At 40.2% G+C, this 25,130-nt stretch overlaps 2 protein-coding genes across 3 annotated transcripts in view; both read left to right on the top strand.

Moving 5' to 3' along the window:
- The window catches only part of NIPAL2 (NIPA like domain containing 2), a 38,392-nt gene extending 18,486 nt beyond the window's left edge, over window positions 1–19,906 (top strand). The window contains exons 5-10 of the mRNA XM_042464943.1: window positions 2,589–2,685; window positions 8,972–9,107; window positions 13,614–13,702; window positions 17,374–17,437; window positions 18,791–18,885; window positions 19,229–19,906. Coding sequence (XP_042320877.1) covers window positions 2,589–2,685; window positions 8,972–9,107; window positions 13,614–13,702; window positions 17,374–17,437; window positions 18,791–18,885; window positions 19,229–19,323 — 576 coding nt within the window. The 3' untranslated portion in view covers window positions 19,324–19,906. The remainder of the gene's footprint in view (window positions 1–2,588; window positions 2,686–8,971; window positions 9,108–13,613; window positions 13,703–17,373; window positions 17,438–18,790; window positions 18,886–19,228) is intronic.
- Window positions 1–25,130, top strand: part of STK3 (serine/threonine kinase 3) — an 881,840-nt gene that overhangs the window by 305,548 nt on the left and 551,162 nt on the right. The window lies entirely within an intron of this gene.

Genomic DNA, 25,130 nt, shown 5'->3' with positions numbered 1-25,130 from the left:
TTATTATTATTATTATTATTATTATTATTATTATTATTATTATTATTATTATGCTGCATCTTCTGTCTTAAAATCTCCATGCTGCAAGTTGACACACCACTTCTTCACAGCTGAGTATGATGGACACTTGTCACTCAGTGTTTGCATCATATACTCATTACTTTCCTTTGCAGTTTTCTTTCTGCAGGAACAAGAACTTCATAATGGCCTGGAGTTCAACATTTGAAAATTCCATACTTTTTTTTTTTTTTGACATGGTTCTATCAGTGATCTGAAATAATTCTGAAATTGGAGTTACAATCTTGCAAATTAACAGATTACAATGCAAAAGAAGACTCTTTCAAGCTACAGTGACAAAATTGTCATATTTGGGAAATCTGCACCCCCTTGGAACATTTGACCAAGAAAAGTCAGTGTTGGATCTAGTGGTTGTATTTCACTTCAAACTAGAGTAGAGGGAAATCCTAGATGTTTTGCTGTGGCCTACATTGCCACTCAATGATATAGCTAAATCCAGATTAATGTGTTTCCATGCTGATTGAGGGATTCTGGTAGTTTTTATTTCCTGCCTTTTTCTCGATCTGGAACGCAGCGAAGTTTACTAAAGTTAAAATGGATACAGCTAAAAAACTTACATCATACAAGAGTTAAAATATTATTAAATTAGCAGTAAAATTTAAAGCAGTTAAAGCATAGCCCTTCAAAAGAACAACAAATGCACATGAAAGGCCTTCTGCTCCCCGCCCAAGCAGTTAACCATCAAAGTTTTCTTTCTGTTGAAAGAAAAAGGTCTTTGTCTACTTACAAAAGGATAGCAAAGAGGGCGCAAGTCTAGAATCATAGAGTTGGAAGATACCATAGGGGCCATCCAGTCCAACCCCCTGCCATGCAGGAACTCTCAATCAAAGCATACAGGACAGATGGCCATCCAGCCTCCAAGTAAAGAAAGAGACTCCACCACTCTCTGAGGGTGTTCCACTGTTGAACAGCCCTTACTGTCACAAAGTAACCTCTCTAGAAAGGGAGTTCTAGAGCCTGGGAGCAGTCACAAAGCGGGCCCTTTTCCATGGCCCCAACAAATGTACCTGTGAGCAGATAATCTGTTGAGTGGTAGCCAAGAAGAAGGAGAATAGTTTAACAGCAGAGTGCAGGTCTGCATGTAAAAGGTCCTAGGTCCAATAGCAAGAGTTGCCTGCTAGGATCCAATGCAGGTGGTGAAAAGGGACACTTTTGGAGATCTTAGAAAGCCACAACTGGACTGGATGGGTCAATAATCTAACCTGATCTTAAGCAGATCTTGTATTGTCAGAGGTAGCTGGAGGGACCTTTGCATGTCTGTACCTCATTTCTCTCACGTTATGAGATCCATTGAAAAACCAGCCCCAATACCGCAAAGGAATCCACTAATCTTCACTCAAAACAAGACTGTTAGTGACCAGGACTGTCAGAAGTCACATAGGATGAAGCCATCTTGACAGCAAATGACAACAACAAACCCACTAGCAGATATTTTGTAGCTGGAAGCAAAGGACAAGATGGTGTTCTTGTTTATTATATATGGCGGCTACTTGGACTGGGACTAGAAATCATATTCAGTGCTAGCAAAAGGACGGCTCCTGTCCAGGAGCAGCAGAGTAGCTTTAACACACAACTCTGTCCTCCAAGAGACTGAAACTTTTAGAGTTCTGCTGTAATTGCTTCCAGTGTTTCTTGCTGCCTCAGTGTACCTAATGGTGAGGCCAGCCTTGCCCTCTAGCATGTGTCTACTAAACCTCAATCTGTAGCCCAGATGGAAACCACTTTCAAGTAGGAAGAGCATATATGTAGGGGTGTTCCCGATGGCAATGAAGCAGCAAGGCTGGGCTATATCCAATAGTAAGGCAATCTCATCTGCAAAATGTCTTGCAAAACAGCTTCTTCTAATATACCATTAAACTCTGCTGGTCTATTTTTCTATTATGCAAACTTTTGACAGGTAGTTGGCTAGGCAGTGATTGAAAGCCAGTATACAGTTACAAATCCATTGCAGGTGCTCTGAACAGAAGTGTAGCTTTAGTCCAAGTCTCATTGTTTAGGGTAGAACAGAAGAACAAGTGAAGTTAATTAATGCAAATGATAGTAAGATGAGCCATATTTTAGGATTGCAATTTTCAGGTCACTTAAACTGCAGTTGTCTCATTGCAGCTGGATGAGGCATTCCTTTATTTACTTTTCCTAACCAAGACGCTAAGTATGGACATAGTTCTATATTATATTATGAACTTGGATGCCTCTGCTTGCCAGATTATTACTGCAAAACACATATCCCCTTCCTCTCTCTCTATCCTTTGTTTTAAATCTTTTCAAGGCTGTAAAAACAAAACAGACATTTGAAATGGTAAGAAAACTTGACAGCAAAATGTGAACATCTCTTAGTTGTAGGCAAAGTTTATGGGAATAATTATCTGGTAAATGGTGAAAAGGTTATTCTTTTTACTCATCCTTTCAAAGGAGGAAGTAAGTATGTAACATCTCATTAAAGATTTTGTCTGAAGACTTTATTTTGCCTTTCTCAACTTAAGCTTTTTACTCTTTTTTTCCATTTTCAGATCATTGAAGTAATAGCCTTCTGCATTCTTTTGTATTTCTATAAGAGAAGAGAAATAAAGCATGTTGTTCTTTTGTTAACAATGGTGGCACTGCTAGGTAAGAATGTGGCTTGTTCATAAACCTTGGTTTGGATTACTTGTACCCTGGTCCTTGGATCCCTTTTGTACAATTATTTTGTAATGATTGATCGCAAAATCTGTAATGGGAGGAGGTATAACAGACTGTTATTTGTGATGTTCCCTCCAACACTTTTTCCCATTGATCATGGATAGTTGGGGCACAGTAGGTGTGATCTCAGCCAATTCAGACAAAAAGTGTTGCCACTGCCTAAAAGGTGCATGGGGCAACTTCTGCAAGCCATACATGCAAAAAGATGATCACACACAGCTCATTCTTGGTTGATTTTGGTATCCCTGAATGGACAGCTTCAGTGGAGTTGAGGGCCAATCCCCTGCACTGAGACATGCTGACCAGAAATCCATTTTCAAGTGAAAAAAAAGTCCCCTAAAATGCTTTACAGGGGAATTGTGGTTTTTGGAGATCTGCAGGAGCATGACCCACCTTGTCCCCATATTTAGATGTAATTTTGGGAGAGACAGGTTAGTAGTTGAATGAGAGATTGCCAATGAATACCGGGTGCTCTAGGCTATATTTCAGAGGAAGGCACAGGCATTCATAGGATCACTGAAATTCATAGGGTCACCATAAGTCAACAGGCAACTTGAAGGCACACATGCACACACACACACATTTCAGATCCACACATTATAATTAACAGCTTAGGCTCAGGTTACTTAGTGGATTGTACTTCATACATCACTGTGCATTAGCAACTGGTTTCAGTTCTTAATGGGGGTTTTATTTTGCCTTATAATTACATCAAGCACTGTAAGGCAGCAGATTTTGGCAACAATTTTAAAAGTGTTTGAAGTCATGCAAATATTTTACTATGCATCTTTGGTGATGAACTCACCTACTGAGTTTAGCAGGTGCAAGAGAGAGAAGTTAATATCTCAGAGCATTTCCACAACTTTCTCAAGATCCATGTTTGGTTCATCAACTGAGGTTACCTTGCTGTTTCCCATGACAAATGCACAAAGTATGTATGACAACTGCATGCACTATCACATTCACTTGTATGGCAGCCCTGATTGCTCAGCCTAATCTCCTGGTGTTTAGGTGTGCGTGGCCAGAATCATGTTGCTGACATATATTGGCATAACCTCCTGTTACACCGGACTATGGAGATTATCACACTAGGGAAAGTGATGGGAGCATACCGGGATGCTCCTATCACTATCATGCTAATGTGTTAAGATTATCAGATGATGTCACATAACATCGCCATAATCCTGTCGTTATCATGTGAATAAAGAGGAATTCTATGGGTGATTTTTATTCACAGGAAAGTCCCATGAATAAAAAGCAGCCGCAGACTTCCTTTTTATTCACCTGATAATGATGACATTATGACGACATGCAATATTGTCTGATAATCTTAGCACACTAGCACAATAATGATGGGAGCATCCCAGTATGCTCTCGTTACTTTCCCTGGTGTGATTCATTTAAGGTTATTGCAGAAGGAAGTATCCAGTACCTCCTTGCACAATGACCATCCACCAGGTTCAGTCTCAGCTGGCATTTAACAATATAGCAATAGCAAGTACCTTTCTATGCCACTTATCAATGTACTTAAGCACTCCCTAAGCGGTTTACAATATGTAAGCTAATTGCCCCCAACAAGCTGGGTACTCATTTTAGCAACCTCTGAAGGATGCTAGGCTGAGTCAACCCTGAGCCCTTGGCTGGGATTCACCTGATAAGGATACAGTGAATGGCTGCAGTACAGGCATTTAACCATTGTGCCACCAGGGATCTTTCAAGGTCTGGTAGGAACAAGTGGATCCCAGGCATGAGCTAAGTATAGTTTTTCAGCTAGGAAAAAAGAAACAAGTCTGGGAGGGGATAGTTCTTTCCCCCCCCCCCCATCTGCAAAACTATGCCACATTGTACTCATAACCCTCCTGCTCATACTGGCCATTGATCTGTTGTGAAGGTGTGTCCTAGTGCCCTCAGTTGAAGCTATTCTTTAGGTTGGAAGGGGACGCCTAGCAGAAAAGTGTTCTTCACCCGACTCCACCAGCAACTGTATAAAATCTTGGCCCATTTCTGTCATCTATACTTTGTGTCTGTTTCAGTTTTCTGATAGCAAGCATGATTGCTATATGAAATACAACAGTGGCACTGGAGCAGCTGGTTTCCAGAATATTTCTACAAGCAAATAGAGGGTGATTTCATATGTCACCACTGGCTCACAGCCTACATACAGTATCATGAGATCAATAGTACAGTTAAAGCTATTTTGCTGACAGAACATCCTAAAGTAACAGATGGACTGGACCAGAATTTTAATAGCTACCTAAAGGAACTGGGACACTGAAATGATGATAGTTGTGTGGCATGGAGTGAGCATGGAGGGCTGGGCCACATTTGACTACTAAGCAGCTTTTAGGAGGAAGTACTTTCAAATTGTTTTCTGATTGACAGTCCAGAAACACTTGGCTTAAGCTATAAAAGCGAGTGAATTTTTCTTCCAGTGATCTCAATAAGACAGGTATTGTACCTTTATTGGGACCAACTAACAAACACAGAGCAATGACAAGCTGCTACTCAGCTGCTTTACAACAGTAATAGAATTGTAGAGTTACTTTGAAAACATAATTAGTTGAAGGTTGGAGGCCTGCATGGTACTATAGTTACAAATTTGTGAAAGTAACTATCTGTCACTCTTTTTAAAAACAACAATAACAACTGGATGTTTCTGTTCAACAGCATGAGGAAAGCACATGCAAGCATTTTAACTATATGACATTTCTCCTCCACCATTTAATGAGGCAATTCTGTAACTATAAAAGTAGCTAAAAGGATACAGTTGCACTGCTGGAGGAGTGAAATTATGTTATGATTGTAACACAAAGCAGTGATACGTCATTCAGTGTGGAAATGAGTTAATGATAAATAGTTATTTGTAACTAGTTGTAGCCAAATGCTGGTTTTAAATAATATATTCTACTGTTCTTGTTTAGTTTGCTTTTTAAAAATGGACTTTAGGAAGAGACTTGCTGGACCAAATTAAAAATGTTAAATAAGAAAGCCCACAAACTGGACACAACAGCCTCCCTGTTCCTACTCTATGGTGGCTATTCAGTGAAATGCAGCCTGTGACCACGGAAGATCCATGTAGCTATAATTGCCATGGATAAAACCTCTATGAATTGACATTAGGAGTGGGTGGCTCTGATTCTTCAGAGGTTTTTGACCTCTCATCAACTGTAGCTGGTATCGCCAAATGATACAGGTTTATAAACTTAGGTAGCCACAGCACCTCATGATATGCATTCAAAAGATTAAACCAGCAAGATAGTCATGCTGTCCTATTTTGTGGGTGAGTTCTATGAAAGCTCAGGTTAAGTCTCTCTCCTCCTGTCTTATCCATATGTACAAATTGCCAGAAGTCACAGGGCTTTTCACATGTCTGCCATGCTAATCTTAATAAGCAGAATGGTCTGTGTTTCATTGGCAAGGAGAAGGTTTTATTTTCCCTGGAATGGGAGCAGAAAAGTGTTACTATAAAATTCAGCTCTGGAAACTGGCTCATTGAGAACCACCTTGCTTCATGCCTAATCTGGAATTTACAGTATTGAGAGAGCGAACAAGTAGGATTTCTGAGCTTCCTGCTGTTACAAATGATGTCACTTTTCAGCTGCTGCAGCGCTCAGTAGATGAGATCTGTTATCAGAGTCAGCAAAACCAATTCATCCCCCTCTTTGGTTCAGCATTCACCAGGAGAACAAATTTCTGTATTTAATATTTTTAAAAGGCTCTTCGGGGCTTCCTATGTCTGATCGTTAAACTTATATAGAAGTTGGGTGGAAATGGCCCCGCCAGTCGCTGATAATACTGTCTACTTTAATATCTTCACCTTCCAGCAATATAGCTGTCAGCAGGAAAGACGGAAATGGCAGGTTTTATTGGTCTTTTTTTTTACACCATTTGCAGAAAGCTACACGCCAACATGGAACTCATTGGGATTTTTTCTCCTGTATATTTAACCTTGGCACCTATGTTTGATACAAGAGCTGCAGAACAGGGCCTAATAGCTAAAATTGTTCTGTAACAAAGGGCAGCCATACCCAGACCTGACGTTATATTCACTGGAATATTATACAATCTATTAGTTGTTTATTTAATTTATTTATATCCTGCCCAAGACAGCTTGCAGCACAAGTTAAAACAAAATGCAGGTTGAGATTCCCTTATCCAAAATGCTTGGGTCCAGAAGTGTTTTGGATTTCGGATTTTGACAGATTTTTGGAATATTTGCATATACACAATGAGATCTTAGAGATAGGACCCAAGTCTAAACTTGAAGTTAATTTATGTTTTATATACACCTTATACACATAGCCTGAAAGTAATTTTATACATAATATTTTTAATAATTTTGTGCATGAAACAAAGTTTGTGTTCACTGAACTATCAGAAAGCACTATCTCAGTCAAATGTGGACCATTTTAGATTTTGGAATATTTTGGATTCTGGAATTCTGGACAAAGAAGACTCAACCTGTACAGCTAAAATGGTTTATAATACAAAAATTAACCAATTTTTAAAAAGCATTTCTATTAAAAACATTAATTTATTCTCAAGTTTTAGAAACATTTAAAACATAACAAAGAACATAAAGGCACAGCACTTCCCATTAACAGATTTTTCTGCTACAACCAGTTAATAGCAAATGGCTTGTCCAAATTAAAAAAACACAAAACTTTTGGCCTCTTGGCTGAAAGTGAGCAGAGAGAGAGAGCCAACCTAGTCTCCTGTGGGGGAGAAGTCCCAAGCTGGGAACTCTATTAACTTGCCACCAAAAAAGAGAGTTAGGAACAACTGAGGTACAGTATTCGTTTTCCTGAAAGCATCCTTGTTAAACAATATGTTTGGTTGTTGTATAGAAATTTGTGTGGCTTGAATAGGTAAGTGCTGCTATGTAGAACTGTATAGGAACAAATGGAAAACTGAGTAGGACAGCTTTTAGAAATGTAACTTTTTTGACTATGTATCCTAGAGTCCCCAGCCAACACGGGCAGTTATTTAGAGGTGTAGGAAAAAAGTGACATGGGAGCTGTGAGAACTTTTCTAAGGTGTCAAGGCCACTGACCAGAAGCCTAAATGACCAGTCTAAAGGCTAGGAGGTAAAATATACAGGGTTGAATTAATTTCAAAGCCCCATGACACCTGTACACATCTCCTCAGATTAAGCCACATTGAGTATAGCAAGGGTTGTGCCCATGTATGTACAATATGTTTAGGATTTGTACCCTAAGTAAGCTGACCTTCTATTTGGTTGAAATCCATGGGTGTATTTAGTTGCAACTTAAGTTCTATCCATTTCTATTATTATTATTATTATTATTATTATTATTATTATTATTATTATTATTATTAACCTTTATTTATAAAGCGCTGTAAATTTACACAGCACTGTACATACAATCTTTTTAATTGGATGGTTCCCTGCCCTAAGGCTTACAATCTAAAAAGACACGACACAAAAGGAGAAGGGAGTGGTCGTGGGGAAGGGGATGAGGGCCAGCAGTTCCTCTCAACCTCCGAGGCCTGTTCCAATGAGATCTATGTATGAGGGTGGCGGGATGAAAAGAAGATATTCTTCTTTATTTTCCTCATCCAATCCTGGTCTTAACTGTCTCGTGTCTTTATGAGGGCTCAGTTTAAGAGCCTGTTTTCCCCCTTCATTACCAAGATTGAGTCCTGGAGGCCTGGATCAGGGGAGATGGACTGGAGGGAGGACATAGCAATACAGGAAATGATTCAATTTCAATGGGAAGTAGATGCAATTAATGTACAAGGTGATTGTATGAATGTCTTCTCAGAAGGAAGTTCCTCTCAATTCAGTGAGTCTCTTTCTCAGATAAGTGTGATATAGGACATCCCCTTTTCACTTTTGTCAAAGTGTTAGGTCTGCCCCTATCATTCTGCTGGAGTATGTCATTCCATAATATATTCTGCAAAATGTTTCAGAAGCCTTTGTATTTGCTTATGTACTTTTGTTTCCCCATCCCATCCATGCACCAAATTTTCCACTAATGACCATTTTGTAGAAAAATGATGTGTGACTTAAAAGGCACTTGGATACACCAGCACTAACAATTGCATAAATGGCAGTATAACAACAATACTGATACTGATATTCACACATTAATATAGGAGACATTTGAGTGTTTAGCTATTTGGTTCGTTTGTATGCATAAATCATTCAGGTGGTGGATTATGTATGTATTGTTTGTTTATTTCCTTCCAGCATCTATGACCATCATTTCAGTGAAAGCTGTGGCAGCCATGATAACACTTTCTGTGAAGGGGAACATGCAGTTGACTTACCCTATTTTCTATCTCATGCTCATTCTAATGGTGTTAACATGTGTATTTCAAGTCAAGTAAGTTTTTTAAAAAACCTCTGTATGTGTGTGTAAATATATATGTTCATGTACTAACTTGTTTTCCCATCATCAGCCATATGTGCTAATTTTTATTTAATGCTTAGTCGCATGGTTTAGAAATACAGCCAACTCTTGACAGGTCCTTGCCAAACTCAGTGCTGCTTATTTCAGGCACAGATGCATTATTATGAGTTCACTTCTAGCTTTGATTTATGATCATGATGCTTTATTCTGCTATTAACTAGCCATGCAGGTTTTTCCTAAATGCACTTGCACAGATCAAGCCAGCTGAGCTTTATTGTCTTCCTGCTGCTTTCTCACTCTGACATTTACTATTGCTCATAGACTCGCTGTCCATCACTAACACCCAGAAATACTTTTTCTAATTCCTCCCCTCATGCTCTGCATTTACAGGTTGTAGCAACACGCACTTTCACTTCTTGGCATGATCTCCATAGAACAGATGGAGACTGATGGAGAAATCTTTATTTTTTATTTATTTGTTTATTTATTTTGGTTCAGTTATGGAGATCTGAGTATACTAGAGCTGTACTCTAACATAGGACTTTATCACATGGGAGGTAAGTGTACTCTCCCCGTGAATAAAGTACATTTAATCCCATCCATATCCCACAAGACATTATCCCATAAGTAAAGCAGCAAAATTGTACTGCTGTTTATTCATGGGAAAATCCTGAAAATAAAAAGTGGTGTGATTTTGCCACTTTATTCATGGGATAATGTCCCAATAATGGTGACATCGGGGGACATCATCTGAAAATCATCCCACTCTTGTGGGATATTAATGGAATTAAATGCGCTTTATTCACAGGATTGCTTCCCATGTGATAAAGTCCATAGTTTTTCCCAACCCAATGCCCTCCAAATGCATTGAACTCCTCTATTGCACATGCTGATTGGAGAATGAAAGGAGTTGTAGTCCAAGACATTTGGCAGACACTGAATGGGGAAGAATGCTCTAACCCAATGAGATCCTTGTTGCACTGTAGCTACGGTGCTTACACATTCGTAATTCCCCAACAGGAATCTAGTCTCCCCCCCCCTTTTTTTTTTTTTTTTTTTTACCAAGAAACAATGTCAAACATTCTTTCTAACCCTATCACAAACTAACCAGGTCAAATCACTCTCTCAACATCACACACAAACCTGCTGTATGGATTTACTGTCTCAGACCCCAAAGCGATGCTGCAAATCAGAGCAGAAAATACTATGCTAGTTGGGGAAATAATCTGAGCCAATATAAAATGAATTCCTACACTCCCATGATAATCAGTCTGGGCTTTACAGAACTGTTGTAAATTAATGGGTTAAGCACTTTGAACACAGGAATGCTACATTATGTCATTATTTATCTGGGTAAATGCAGGCAAACAAACTTTATCCAGGTACTCAATGATTGGTTAGGAAGAAAAAGCCACTGAAGCATAAACACCTGGGGAAAACTACCACAGCCCAAAGAAGTTGGATCAAGACCTTACACCTGAAGTAGAAGTAGAAAATATTGTGCATCTTTTAAATACAACAGTACTACAAATTGCCTATGATATATCAGACCAGCTTCTAGTCTGTTTTAGACATTAGGAGTGACTGCATGGCTATTTTAGCAACTGCTGAGCAGTCTCCATGGAACTTTAAAAATAAAATAAAATCCTGCACATTCATGGGATAGTCATGATTTTAAAGTCACTGCGAACACCTCATTATTTTTGGCCATTTGTTCCAATGTCAGCCTGAAGAAATCCAACACAACACTTTTGCATGAAGATGTTGCAAAAGGGGACTGTTTAAATTAATTGCTATGATGAGGTTTGAGTTAGGTTTGGTAGCAAGCTATTCTTTAAGAGCTGGAGCAAGCAAGTAGCAAAATGTGTGAGAGGCAAAATTGGTGCTTCAAATCTTATCACTGTTATCTGCACATAGGATGCTTTTAGGTAAGCCACAATTAAGAACATAAGAGATCTGCTAGAGCAGTTTGTTTTATATCCTGTTGCTTGGATTCACCAACCAGCTGTCTAGCTAACTTGTTTTCTGCTGCTCCAGAGACTAGGACCCGTAGCAATGGATGCAAGTAGGGTTACCATAATTCTCTACTAAAAACTGGGATAAAATGTAGGACAAAATTTAGACCAAAATATAGTACAATTGTAGGATAAAATTTAGCCCAAAATGTAGGACATTTAAGGTTCTCCATTTTTCTTAAATGTCCTATATTTTGGGCTAAATTTTATCCTACAATTGTACTATATTTTGGTCTAAATTGTGTCCTACATTTTGTCCCGGTTTTTACTAGAGAATTATGGCAACCCTAGTCATGCAAGTTCCAGGAAAAGATATTCCACCTCAACATTAGGAGGAACTTGCTGACAGTAAGGGCTGTTCAACAGTGGAACAAACTCCCTCGGAGTGTAGTGGAGTCTCCTTTCTTGGAGGTCTTTAAATAGAAGCTGGATGGCTATCTGTTGGGGATGCTTTGATTCAGATTTCCTGCATGACAGGGAGTTGGACTGGATGGCCCTTGTGGTCTCTTCCAATTCTATGATTCTAACCCTGATAAGAAGACATAAGGGCAGTTGTCTCCCTCTGTTCTTTTTGTTCTTTCCAAAGTATTCACTCCAAATTTTCAAGCTGTCCTTTCTGAACAATGCTTGTAAAATGGAAACCCTAGTTAGAAGGACTGCTCCTTCCCTCTCAGACACACTGCCACATCTCAAAATTGTTGTCTATAGAGTGCACTATAGAGTGCAGCAGAGGCTGATGGCTCTGGTGTCAGTGATACAGTGAATCCATTCTGGACTTTTACTCTGAACTTCAAAGGGAACTATTCAGTGTTCTGAACCTGATCCCCAAATGGGTTTAGCACTTTGAATAGGAATTCCACAGAAACACTAGGAAGAACTCTCTGATGGTAAGAGCTGTTCCACAGTGGAGTATGCTGTCTTGCATTCTGGTGGGCTCTTCTTCTTTGAAGGTCTTAAAGCAGAGGCTGGATGGCCATCTGTTGAGAGTGATTTGTGTATTCCTGCATGGCAGGGTGTTGGACTGGATGGCCCTTGTGGTCTCTTTCAACTCTATGATTCTATGATCCCACTGACATCTTGTGCTGAATAGGCATCTGCTGCTGGGCTGCTGCCTTCATAGTAGGAATGGAGAAGGGTGGATGCAGTGCAGACACTCTTGTAAAGAGCATTTTGAATATTCAGAACTTGCTGCCCATGTTTACCCTACAATAATCTGTCTCTTCATACTGGTGAATACACTGGTGTAAGCTGAATCTTTGAAATATGTTGCTTCTCAGTGTTACTTATAAGTGTGGAAAGGAGTGGTTCTGCTGTGAGGGCTTATAAATGATGCATATTTTGGATGCTCCCAATTTGATACCCATGTTTGCTCCCAATTCATCTAGTCTTTCTTAATTATATGGTGTTTGCCTGCTGTGACCGTGGGATTTTTGGTAAATGCCAGTTCTACACAAAACAGACAAAATGAGAGAAGCATTTTTGGTCAAAGTGAATAATAATTTCAATGAGGTGGCTTCTTTTATCTGAATGCCTGTCTCCTACCCTGTACAATAAGAATTATTATGCCCTCTAACCAGCAAAATCAGGTTAATCAGTCAGGAAGTAGACCTCAAAAAGAAATCCCAGTTCAGTAAAGAATGCTTTTGTGAATCCTGTCCCAGTCCCCCCAATGCTCACTTACCAGGCAGTAGATACTGCAATCAATAGGTGTCAGTTCTCCTGTTTATTGGGAAGCAGCTAATAGACATTTGCACTCCCTCCTGTGAGTAAACTCCAGTGTGACAAGCAGAAGCAGGATCTCTGTAACAATTCCCCCTCATGCTGGAGATCACTCATAGAAAGGTGGGTGGGACCACCAGCCAGCTGCTTACAGAACAACAAGGGAACAAATCCCTGTTAATCACAACAGTTGTTGCCCTTTAAGAGGGGACTGGGGGACTTTCATGGTTCCTATGTATCCCCTAAACTAGAGCTACTTAGGGATCAGGAAAATAAAACAGTCACAAGTGCATAACTCTAGGTTAAGCATTTGTAATGGCCCAACAGGATCACAGCAGAGCTTCCTACTACTTGGAATAAAAGAAAGAATAAAATTGTGGGAAGAATTCTGCAGTTTTCATCTGACCTTCACACATCCCAGAGTATTTTGAGATATTATACTGGGCAGAAATACACTTTGTATGAAAGAATTGTGGGATTTTGCACCCCAAAACCCTGTTTTCACACAGCCATGCTGGTTTTTGTTCACATTTGCTGTTTTCTCTGCAAAATAAAAACAAAAACAAAGAAATTATCTTACACACTTTGCAATATGTGAATACTGGGTGAAAACTGCATAGTGGGATCTCAGCCCATGGAAGTTTTTGGCCAGTATATTTGGAGGACACCAGTTTGGGGAAGGCTTGCTTAGGTTTTGTATTCTTATTGACAGGTTTGTAAAAATGCATTATCTTTCTTCTCCTAGGTTCTTGAACCAAGCAATGAAGCTCCATGATCCTGGAGATGTCATTCCAATGAATTACATGTTCTTCACTATTAGTGCTATTTTGGCAGGTCAGTGTACACATCTTAACCCACTCAAAGTGTCAGAACTATTTAGCACCCCCTGTTCCCCTGCATCACTTTCAAATAGGAGAGTATTTGAGTATTTGACTAAACCATCCCTATTTATGCATCCTTACGTAAAACCCAGCTCCCGAGTTTCAACTCTTCTTTTTCACTCTGGCTCAGGTCTACTGTGGATCACTCTGGGTCAGGAACCTCATGGCCCTCTGATCCACTTTTCCATCCAATCTTACAAGCCTAGTCAATGTTGAGGTACAAAAGTTCATCTCTCTTATTATTATTGTGGTGGTAGTGGTGGTATTAATTATACCATTCATTCATTCATTCATTCATTCAAATATCACTTTCCCCCCACTACTAGACTCAAGGGGGCTTAACAGACACTAAAACAAATACTGATAAAATCACATAGAAAGTCATATTTAAAGACCTACCAAAATTATTTCTAAAATGGAGTCAACCTACCTCAAACTGTTCAGGGTTGCATTTACTGTATAGCAACCCTATAAATGAAAGACCTCCAAGTGTCCCTGTTATGAACAGCCATGCTAAGATCTTGCAAACTCAGGGATATGGCTTTCTGGACTGAGTCAATCCATCTGTAATGCTAGTGCATTCTTCCCCTTTTCTTGCTGCTTTCCACCTTACCAAACATTATTGTGTTTTCTAATGAATCATTCTTTTTCATGGTATGTCCAAAGTACGATGGTCTCAGGTTAATCATTTTGGCTTGTAGGGAGAGTTCAGGCCTGATTTCCTACTGGGCAGCAGCAGTAGGAAGTGACACCAGCTGAGGGTCTCCCAAAGGCAATGGCAGTGGCACTTATTATTATTATTATTATTATTATTATTATTATTATTATTAACCTTTATTTATGAAGCGCTGTAAATTTACACAGCGCTGTACATGCAGATTTGTGTTAGGATGCCACAGAAGAAGGAATTGGTAAACCAATACTGAATGTCTTTTACATGAAAACTCTATGATGAGACAATCCAAAACCATTTAAAACAAATCCATTAAAAAGACAAAGGACAAGTCAATAAAAGGGCACCCACCATTAAAAGTCTTTGCAATCAGTTCCTAAAAGTCTATGGGAAGAGAAAAGTTTTCACTTAGAAAAATAGCAAAGAGGGAGCCATCCTAGCCTCTCTAAGCAGAATTTTCCAAAGCCTAGAAGAAGCCACTGAGAAGGCACTCTCCTATGTTCCCACCAAACATCCCTGTGAAGGCAGTGGCACTAAGGGAAAGGTCAACATTTGGGAGGCTGAAGGTTCCCCTTCCCTTCTCTAACTTGCCCAAGCAATGGGAGGCAGATAGAGTATCGCCAAATGAGTTGAGTTCTCTTCTGCTCCCAAAGCTCTGAATGACATTGTTATTCTCAGCTAAAGTAAACCCACTGAATCAATGAAAAATATGTAAGTCCTGATTCAGTGTGTCTACTCTAGTTGGAACTAATATTTGGATTTATGACACTAAGCTGGAAAAGAGGAAGAAAACAGGCAGAAACATTTTCATAAAAAGGGTTGGGGGAATTTTTTTAAGAGTGTTGTCCTATAAGAAACTGGAGTGAAGATTTATAAAGGGCAGGTGCAGGTTTAGGTCTAATCAAAACACTGTTTTCCAAGTGAATGGCTGCCAGTCATTCCACTGAGGACACTTTGGCATTGGGGACACTGGCTAGGGCTCCTGAAACTGATGGCTGACCTCTTGTGAAACTCCTTGACTTCCCCTAAACCAGGGTGGCCTGACATTGATTCCTGCTAGGGAGAAGGACTCCTGTGTTCCTGGAAGCACAGTGCCCAGAGATTCATTGCATGGTTCTCTTCTGCTACCTCTCAGAATGATGAACATTTCCCTGGAGTTTGGAAAAACAGTTAAGCTGGCTGGGTGATTTGAGGACTTACAGTCCCAAACAGTAACTTTCCCAAGCTCAACATTCCCCTTGTGTAATATATAAAACGGCATGATGGAGCCATGTCTCATTGATTACAATGGTAAAGAGAAAAAAGTATGTGCTTAACTCCCTTGTTGAAATCAATGGGATTTAAAAGTGCTTACTTGTGGCTGGACCAGGGTTCTCTGTGGGGACAAAAATCCAATGTCATCAAAATGTAGTATTCTCAGGGTTGACATTTCCCAATGATTCTGTTTTACAGGTTTATTACAGGTACCTGCATTGACATACAATGAATGGTTTTCCCATGCGCATGCTGGCTTCTCATTCTTTCTTACCTGCTAAAGTAATTTCAGCAATGATGAAGCAAGCCCTTAAGATAGCAACCAGCTGTGCTCTGCAGCAAAGTTATATTTTCTTTCAACAAGCTGTACATACTAAGCTAAAGAGAAGGAATTAAAATGAATCCAAAGCCTATTTTAAGCTATTAAGATTTTATCCTGGGTGAGAACTTTTGAACTAGATATGATTGAAAAGAGACTCCAATTCCCTCAAATTGTACGCTGTGCTAGTGAGCAAAGTGGGACCAATACGCTGCATTTTGCAGTGAGCCAAAAAGTTATTGTTACTGTAACTTTTATGACCCCTTTAACACACACAGGGGGCTGTTCTGTCATTGGTTTTTCAGGTGATCTGCATATGAAAATTCCATTAGTTTATGTCAATTACTTATTTGGAGCTTAAAAAAATATGGATTGATTCAGCAGCTGGGTTAAAATAGGCCTATGCTGTATGATCCAGAGGAAAGAGTGACCCAAAACAGCTGTAATGATGTAACCAAATGGAGAATTTGATTCTGTGTGCTTCTGAGCCAACTCCTAAATATCCTTACTCATACTGAATTTGACCTGGATAAAGTCCTATTAAAAACTAAAATGAGGGAACTTAGCCATATATGCCAGGTTTGTTAATGCAAAAATGTTATCGTTATTATTAATTATTGGCCATGGAAAGGGCTCCTCTGCAAATCAATTAGCGTTAGGAAGTGTTCCCAGTCTGCTGGCATATGTGCTTTCCAGCTACATGCAATTATTGGGCATTTAGTAAAATGAAATAACAAGCTGTAAGCAGCAGAAATAAGCATATGCTGTTATCCACAGTCATTATTCTGGTCCAGCCACTCCTGGATTAATGTCAGTGAGGTTATGCCGGATCTGAAGCTTAGCACTCAATTTCTTTAAAATCAATCAGCATGACATTTGGCATGACAATTCAAACATCAGTCTTTAATTCAGGTGTTCAGAACCACTGGATATTTGGCACCACAACTATTTTCCATTGGCCATGCTGGCTGGGGAATGTTGGGAGTTGTAGTCCAACACATCTGGAGTACTCCAAATTAAAGGAGAGGGCTGTTTCGGTCAATATATAATAGGTGAGTTAATAAACTAACATTTTCATTTCAGTCATAATTTATTTCCATTTAAACAATGGGACTGAGAATGTTGGGCACTTTGTTGCATTGGCGTATTGCTCCCCTCTTACTATATTGTTATTTCTTACCTACCTCTCCTATGAATTGAGGGAAGAAACAACAATAAATTAAACACATAACACAGTTAAAAGAGCCATAAATACAAACTTTATCATTCATAATTTTAAAAAATTGTTTCGTTTTGCCTGTGAAAAACAGAATGAGTTTGGTTGCTGTCAATTTTTTTGCCATTCAAGAGACTATATTGAGATTTTGTCTCAATCCAGGAGCCATATTTTATCATGAATTCCAAGACACAGGCTTGCTGAGTGGTTTCATGTTTTTCTTTGGGTAAGTATGACCTTTGGAAAACTGTTTCCAGGTTTGTGCTAAATGTGTTGATGTTATTGCTTATGTTCCAGAGGTTTTAAATAAAGAAGTGCTGTGTACATTGTGGGGAATTTTCTGAAGGTTCCAGTGTATTGAAGCTTAGCATGAGGACTAGTGGTACGTGGTTAGGTTTTAACATTCCCAATTATATTTCCTATGGAAGAAATGTCAGTTTTCCTTGGAAGGGATAAACCTACCAACAACCAGAACATGCTACATCTGTTGTGCTGCATCATGGGTCATTCACTGAAAATCATCATGGATAGTTTTTATCCATTGTTTTTATCCATTGGTTTGTTTGTTTTTAAAATAATCTCCAAAATGCTTTTTCTGGGAAATTTTTGGCCCTTCTGTTTTTGGTTTATAAAAACAAAATAAAAATCTTCACATGACATGTAGTTCAAATTTGGGGATATTGGCTAGCATCCTGCATCGCAGGTACATATTCATAACCTAGAATTATGGATCCATAATTGCTCTGTGTTCTGCTCTATTTTATACTCACAATTGTGGCACTTTTGCCACAATCATAAATGCCCCTGAAATGATCCTCAAATTCCAAGAAGCCAATGTGAGCGATGGAGGTTTGCAGCACAGTTGAGGTGGGTCCTTCAGAACAATGCAGCCAGCCCCCTCCAACCTGTGAGCATTTGTTTCTCCTTGTCACATTGCAGCTTGTGTGTGGGAGGGGTCTGTCTGTATCATCCGGAAGCCCCCGACTCAACGTCCCCATAGATTTCCATTGGATGGAGCAGCTCCCTGGAATTTTAGGTTCCTTGGTCATTCGTAGCTAACATTTGCATAGCTCATTCCCAAAAACCTACCAGGGTTTCTGGGGATCCTATTTAGTAAATAACAAGATATGAAACTAGGACCATTTTATATTTACATAGCTATGAATGTGATACAGGAGTTTGGCCAACATTTAAAACTGTGCAGGCTACAGAATGGCTACATTTTTGGATCTAATTCCGTGTGGCTATTGCAACAAAAATGTGACCCTGGGGAATTAAAATGTCCTGGCCTGGTGCACGAGGGTTAAAAACATGAGACTCGAAAGACCATTTTGTATTTGACTAAGTCAATCTGGTTGCTACACAGTGGCAATCTATGCCAGTTTTTGTGGCTAATGCTTCTCATATGGTGAAAATAATGTGGGGGAGGGGGCAGTCTAGCTTCTAAATCATAAAAGTTAATGTCAGAAAGGGCCCCAAGTAACTGAGATCATTCTATATGTTGTCTTTACCCAAAGGTCTACTTTTAATGCAAGGGATGATGAGACCTGATTTCATGACTTTCACAATGCTTCTACAGGTGTTTTCTGTCATTTGTTGGCATATTTATACTCACCAGGAACAGAGGCGAGGAATGTTCGACAAGCCTTTATATTGACTGTGGACACATTCCTGGTAAGTTCTGAACCTGGAAATATTTTGCCTGTCATGCTTAGTCATTCAACTGAAAACCATCCATTAATGGAATAGTTGAAGAGAAAAACCACATCACATGCTTATTCCCTTCAGTTTTTATAAAAAAAATAATTTTCACTTAATCAATTTTCCTATTTTCACTTGATATTTTTAAAGAAATAATCTTGAATTATTTCCATTCCATTGCCACAATCTATCATAGACAAACAAAGTAAATCTTGTGGTGAGAAACCTTTTAAGGGAGAAACAATTAAACATGTTAGATTTGATTCATCATACTTGCTCTGAGCATTTTTTCCCCCCATTTTTTAAAAATTCATAGGGAAGAAGATGAAGCAGAAAATACAGCCAGATTCAAACAGCTTATCCTATGGCTCTTTGTATAATGAAGGTGATTCTGTGAAGACTCAAAGCTAAGAGAAAAGAGCACCTTAAATTCCAGTTAACAAGAAAAACCTTCAATTTATTGGCTTTATATTCAACACCACCCTTTTATCACACATGTTCATTATGTGTCAAGTTATTTTATTCTGACAGCTCTTATGGCTATTTAATCCTCTTTGGGGATCCCCTGACTATCACAAATACTTTGCAACCTAAGCCAGCTATTGTGCTTGGAAAAAAAGTAAGCAATCATTAAATGGATCTGGGTGTTTCCCATGTGCAATGGTCCTTTTGTGCTTGCTCTTTTTTTTTCTGTTTCTTTTTTCTTTTTTCTTTTTTCTTTTTTTTTTGCAACCAAATATGCTAAGACAGAGATACAGCTGGGTCACATGCTGGTTGGTTTCTACATACAGTCTCACTGATTTCCATTTCAATAGAATAAGATACAGAGAGCAAATCAGAGTTATGCCTGATGCCACTTCAGCCAGAGCATGTTTGTTCACTCTATGGGTTGGATCTAGTGTTATTAACGTGGCTTAAAAGTACTCCTGTTGAAGTCAGTAGGATAAGGATATAGCAGAGACTATGGCGTGTTACAAACCGCCATATAGGGACGTCCTCAGGACGTCCTAGATTTAAAAAGGGGCGTCACTTCTTGACACCCCCAAACCTAATACGTCCTGAGGACGTACAAGATGGTGGCGCCCCATCTACATGGGGGCCGCCATGATGGCATCACGAATGCACCGCCTCCAAACGAGGCGGCGCGGACGCTTACTGCGCCCTTTCGTCGGAGCAGGAAGGAGCTCCGAAACTGAGCTCCTTCCTGGTCTTGCATTGCTGGGCGCAGCCTTTAGATGGCTGCGCCCAGCGATGCAAGGGAGAAAGGGGCCAAGCGGCCCCTTTCTCCTCCTTCCCGCCGCCGCAGGGTGTCCTTGGGGCTTGAAGCCCCAAGGACACGCCTTTCCAGGCCTTGGGGAACGGGCCTTTTGCCGCTTCCCCGCGGCCTGGAAAGCGGCGGATTGGGGCCTCAGTGGCTGCCGCTCTGGCTGCTGAGGCCCCGATCTGGCGGGGAAAGGGGCGGGTGCAGGCCTCCGCTTTTCGGCGGTCTGTAACGCGCCTATAACACTTTTCTTATGGTATATTAGTTTTCAAGGTCTTATCAATCCATTTTGTAACTTGCATAAAGTATTGCCATCGATTTTCAAGACTCTGTACACATTGTGGTGTGGGGAATTAATGGTCTGTAAGGTGCTACAAGATTCTTTTCAGTTTTTGATTTCACAGGCATAAAATATCTACCTCTCTGGAAAAAAAAATTAATGGATTTAGTCTATTTCTCTCTATATAAATCATATTAAGTTTGTCTGATTTATGTTTCTTACCACATCATGTGAAAACAGCTGAACAGATTTCCACTAAATTTCGAGGGTATGTTTGAATGCTCTGACTTAAAATATAGAGTATGTGGTATATACAAAATTACTTTTGGAGATTCCTGGGGAACACCAATTATATATGCTTTTTAACATCTACATGAAACCGCTGGGAGAGATCATCCGGAGACATGGGGCGCGGGGTTATCAGTACGCTGATGACACCCAAATAATCTTCTCTATGTCTCCGACTGATTCAGTGACCAGGGATGGCATCTCTCCTCTCGTTGCCTGTCTGGAGTCAGTAATGGGCTGGATGAGGGAAAACAGACTCAGTTTGAATCCAGAGAAAACGGAAGTGCTCGTGATAGGTTCTCCGGGCCCAGGGATGGTGGTGTTTCCACCTGTCCTGAATGGGATCACGCTTCCCGTGAAGGATTCTGTTCACAGTCTGGGGGTGCTCCTTGACTCGTCGCTCCACTTTATACCACAGGTGGATGCGACGGTCAGGAGCACATGTTATCAGCTTCAGTTGATACGCCAACTGCGTCCCTACCTAGGCCGGGAGGACCTTGAAACGGTAGTACATGCTCTGGTAACCTCTCATTTGGATTTCTGCAATGCGCTCTACATGGGGCAACCCTTGTACCTTACCTGGAAGCTGCAATTGGTGCAAAATATGGCGGCAAGACTGGTCACTGGTACCTCCAGGACCAGTCATATAACACCGGTCCTTAAAGACCTCCATTGGCTGCCTATTCGCTTCCGGGCGCAATACAAGGTATTGGTTATTACCTATAAAGCCCTAAATGGCTTGGGCCCAGGGTACTTGGAGAACCGCCTCTCTCCATACAATCCGCCTCGCACACTCAGGTCAGCTGGGAAGCAATTGTTAAGGGTTCCAGATGCTAGGTATGCCATCACTACTCAGAGGGCCTTTTCTATCTCTGCCCCCAAGCTCTGGAACTCGCTTCCCGGCGAGCTCCACTCGGCCGCCTCGCTGGACCAATTCAAGAAGGGGCTGAAGACACACTTGTTCCAGCAGGCATACCCCTGACCCCTGAAGTACTCCCCCCCCCCCCAGCAGCATTGGAAGCTGGCTTGAGATTTTTTGGGTGACGATGTAATTGTAATACAGTCGATTTTAACTGTATGTGGATGTTTTTAACTATGTTGTTAAACCACCTTGATCCTTGGAAAGGTGGTATATAAATAAAAAAAATATATTATTATTATTATTATTATTATTATTATTATTATTATTCATATAGAATAGTATGTTTGCCAGTCAGGCGATACATGGGGACCATTCACACAATGCAATTATAGCACAATGATTTCACTTTAGTTGCCAGAGGATTCTCTTTCCAGCAAAAATAGTCCTAGTGCCTCACCAAACTACAGACCCCAGAATGCTATGGGATGCAGCCATGGCATTTCAAGTGGAATCATAGGCCTGTTACAGACTGCCAAAATAAAGCTGCTTCGGGTCTCTTTGGAGGTATGCTGTTTAAATGTTGCATGCATCCTAAGACTCCGAAGCTGCACCAAAGCTGCACTACAGTCCTTAGAAATGGAGCGTGGCTTTGGAGCGACCTCCTGACTCTTAGGACCCATGCATCATTTAAATAGCATACCTCCAAAGAGACACGAAGCAGCTTTATTTTGGCAGTCTGCAACAGGCCAAAGTGATATAATCATGTAGGGTGAATGGCCCCATGTCCAAGTACAGTTCTAACAAGAGAACCTAAAGAGGTAGCATTTATCTTTCAGAACTATCAAACTGGAACGATCAATAGTGGTAAATAATTATTTCAAGCAAAGCTGGGTACTGTATGTAGTTTTAAATAATCTAGAATATGTACCTCTTATCAAACCTGTACCCACATCATCCAAGCAGTGATTCACATCTCAGAGATTATGTGAGAAAAGCTTGAGAACTTTTGTAAGCATTTGCAGAACAGTGCTGGTGACTTATTTTCCTTCTGCTCATGATTGTTTGGGTCTAAAACCACATTCATTGAGCAAGAGGAAATAAGAAACAGTGACTTCACAAAACTTGTGGAGAAATAGTGGGAAGCTGTATGTAAGGACTTATCATTGGATATGTGGCTACTTGGGTAGACATTATGTCAAATCCACATATGCAATCTTACACACCCAACCAGTTTTCAGAGCTGACCACTCTATATCTGTTGTATGGTGTGCAGACAGTGTCAGAGCTTGGAAAAGTTATTTATCCAGGTTCCAGATAGTGGGTGAACACCCCACATGTACTGGCCAGGAGGGCTAGTTGTGGAAATTCACCCTAAACTATATATACATAGTGACTTCTGTGATTTTTGCCTACAGTAACCCCTGAAGGGATTCTATATAACAGGGGTGGAAATCTTCAGCCTACCCACACCCCAAGTTGTTGTTGGATTGCAACTCCCAGCATTCCTCACCATTGGCTATGCTGCCCAGGACTTCTGAAACCCAGGGTCCAGGTTTCTAGAGGGCTACATGCTTTCTCCTCCTCCACTCAGCAAAGGGAAGATGATGAGGCAGAAACTTGTCATTTCTATTTAAGGTGCTTTATATACTTCTCCCACAGAATGCAGCTCATCTGTTCTTCAGATGCTAACTAAAATTCAAAATGTTTGCTGTGCATTAACTGTCTGCCAGCAGACTTCATAAAATAGTAATGTTTTTTCATCCATTCTCTGTTTTCTCTGTCATTATTAGATATACGGTTTGGGTGTTTTTCTGAACATGCTGAGCCACTCAAAAGAAATGTGCTGTTCCATAGCGCTATGGGGTTTTTCTGTGTGTTCTGATTATAAGCCTATGGGTAACGAGAGTTTTCATTTAGAACAACTACCAACAGGCATGTTGTTTGCCTTGAGTGGGCAAGAAGTGTAGCAGCAGCCACTAGCATATCATTTAGGGCAGCAGATGTTTGTTGCTGAGAGTGAAGTCTGTAACTGGGAGACTGGCAAGGGAATATACACATACTAGAAGCTGAAACCAATACATTCAGCCTTTTCCTAATGGGAGTAAAAAATAAAATAAAAGGAATGACTTAATCCTTGAAACATAGGCCATGTGCCACTTCACATTTTTATCATTAAAGTTGCAGCAGCTATGTTAAGAGTCAGTTCATCTGTTCTTTCAGAAACCCAGCTCAGCAAAGTTACTTTCTTTTGAACTACGTCTCCCAGCTCCCTGCTTGTGCTGGTGGGGGGTTCTGGTAATTGTAAGCCAATTTTTATAAAGCACTGGCTGTTAGTAGCTTTATGTTCTTGTCATGTTCATTTCTGCAACATTTAATATAACCTATGATAACAGTTACTTAGTGCTATGAGTCAAATATTCTCTACCCTTTAGTGTAATGCCTGAAGAATAAGACCCACTTCTTCACTAATGCAGCTCCAAACAGCAATAACCAACCTCAGGCTCGCTGGCAGTGGCTCACATCCTTCTGTTGGCATAATATTATAGGCTTCCCAAATGAACTGAGTGGAATGACTTAAGCATACTCCTGTGCTTTTAACAGTAGCTTCATCTCCAGAAGCCAGTAGGTTAAAGTTTTCATGGCATGGAGGATAAGTATTATCACCTCCTAATGGCTGCAGATCAAGTTGCTGTTAAAAGGAACTAAGAGCAGGGGCTTACTGAAGAACTGGCAGACAACCCTTAATAAACATAAATTGGCATACCTGGTGCTGATTGCCCTTTGTCTCACCTTTTTGTTGGCTGATCTTCCCCCAGATGCAGGATAGCCAAAAATAAAACAAAAGGCTCTTTGCAGTACTGTACTAACATCTGTTTCAGAATCCTGCTGCCATTAACAGCAATATAAAAAGCCTCCTCTATTCCTCATTAGCAACTGCAAAAAACCTAACATACATTGATTATTATTATTTAAATTAGGAAGACCAGTGTATCTAACTTAGGAAGTTAATCATGTTTATCTGGACTTTCCTGGACTTTAAGAATCTCCCTGTATTCACATGGACCTAAGGAAGAGAGGTCTGCCTGCATAAATACCCTTCCATACCATCTGAACTAAGGATAGCAACCACAACATCTTGACAAAATGCAGGCTTATGATTAACATGGTCGTTTTTTCTTGCTCCTGTATGATTTTTAACACCTTTGTCTAATGAAGAAGCCCATGGAGCTTTGAAAGCTTACAAATGTATAATGTGCATTTTGCTTGGACCAATAAAAGTATCACTTTTGTGCTTTTGGATGACATTGTACTTTGCTATATGGCCAGCATGGCTACCCCTGGATATGTTTATCTGTAGACATTGTTCTTTTGGACCTAACTCCATGTTCTGTATTTGCTTGCATTTTACCAGTGTTAGCTGGGTCACAAGAACCAGCATGGTGTAGCAGTTTGACTACTCGATTACAACTTTGGAGACCAGGGTTTGAATGGCTCAGCCATGGAAACCCACCGTGTGACCTTGGGAA

Source organism: Sceloporus undulatus, chromosome 4, assembly GCF_019175285.1.
Source record: "Sceloporus undulatus isolate JIND9_A2432 ecotype Alabama chromosome 4, SceUnd_v1.1, whole genome shotgun sequence".
NCBI classification, from domain to species: Eukaryota; Metazoa; Chordata; class Lepidosauria; order Squamata; family Phrynosomatidae; genus Sceloporus; species Sceloporus undulatus.
The sequence above is the reverse complement of the archived record's forward strand: the minus strand, read 5'-3'. Positions and strand labels throughout refer to the sequence as shown.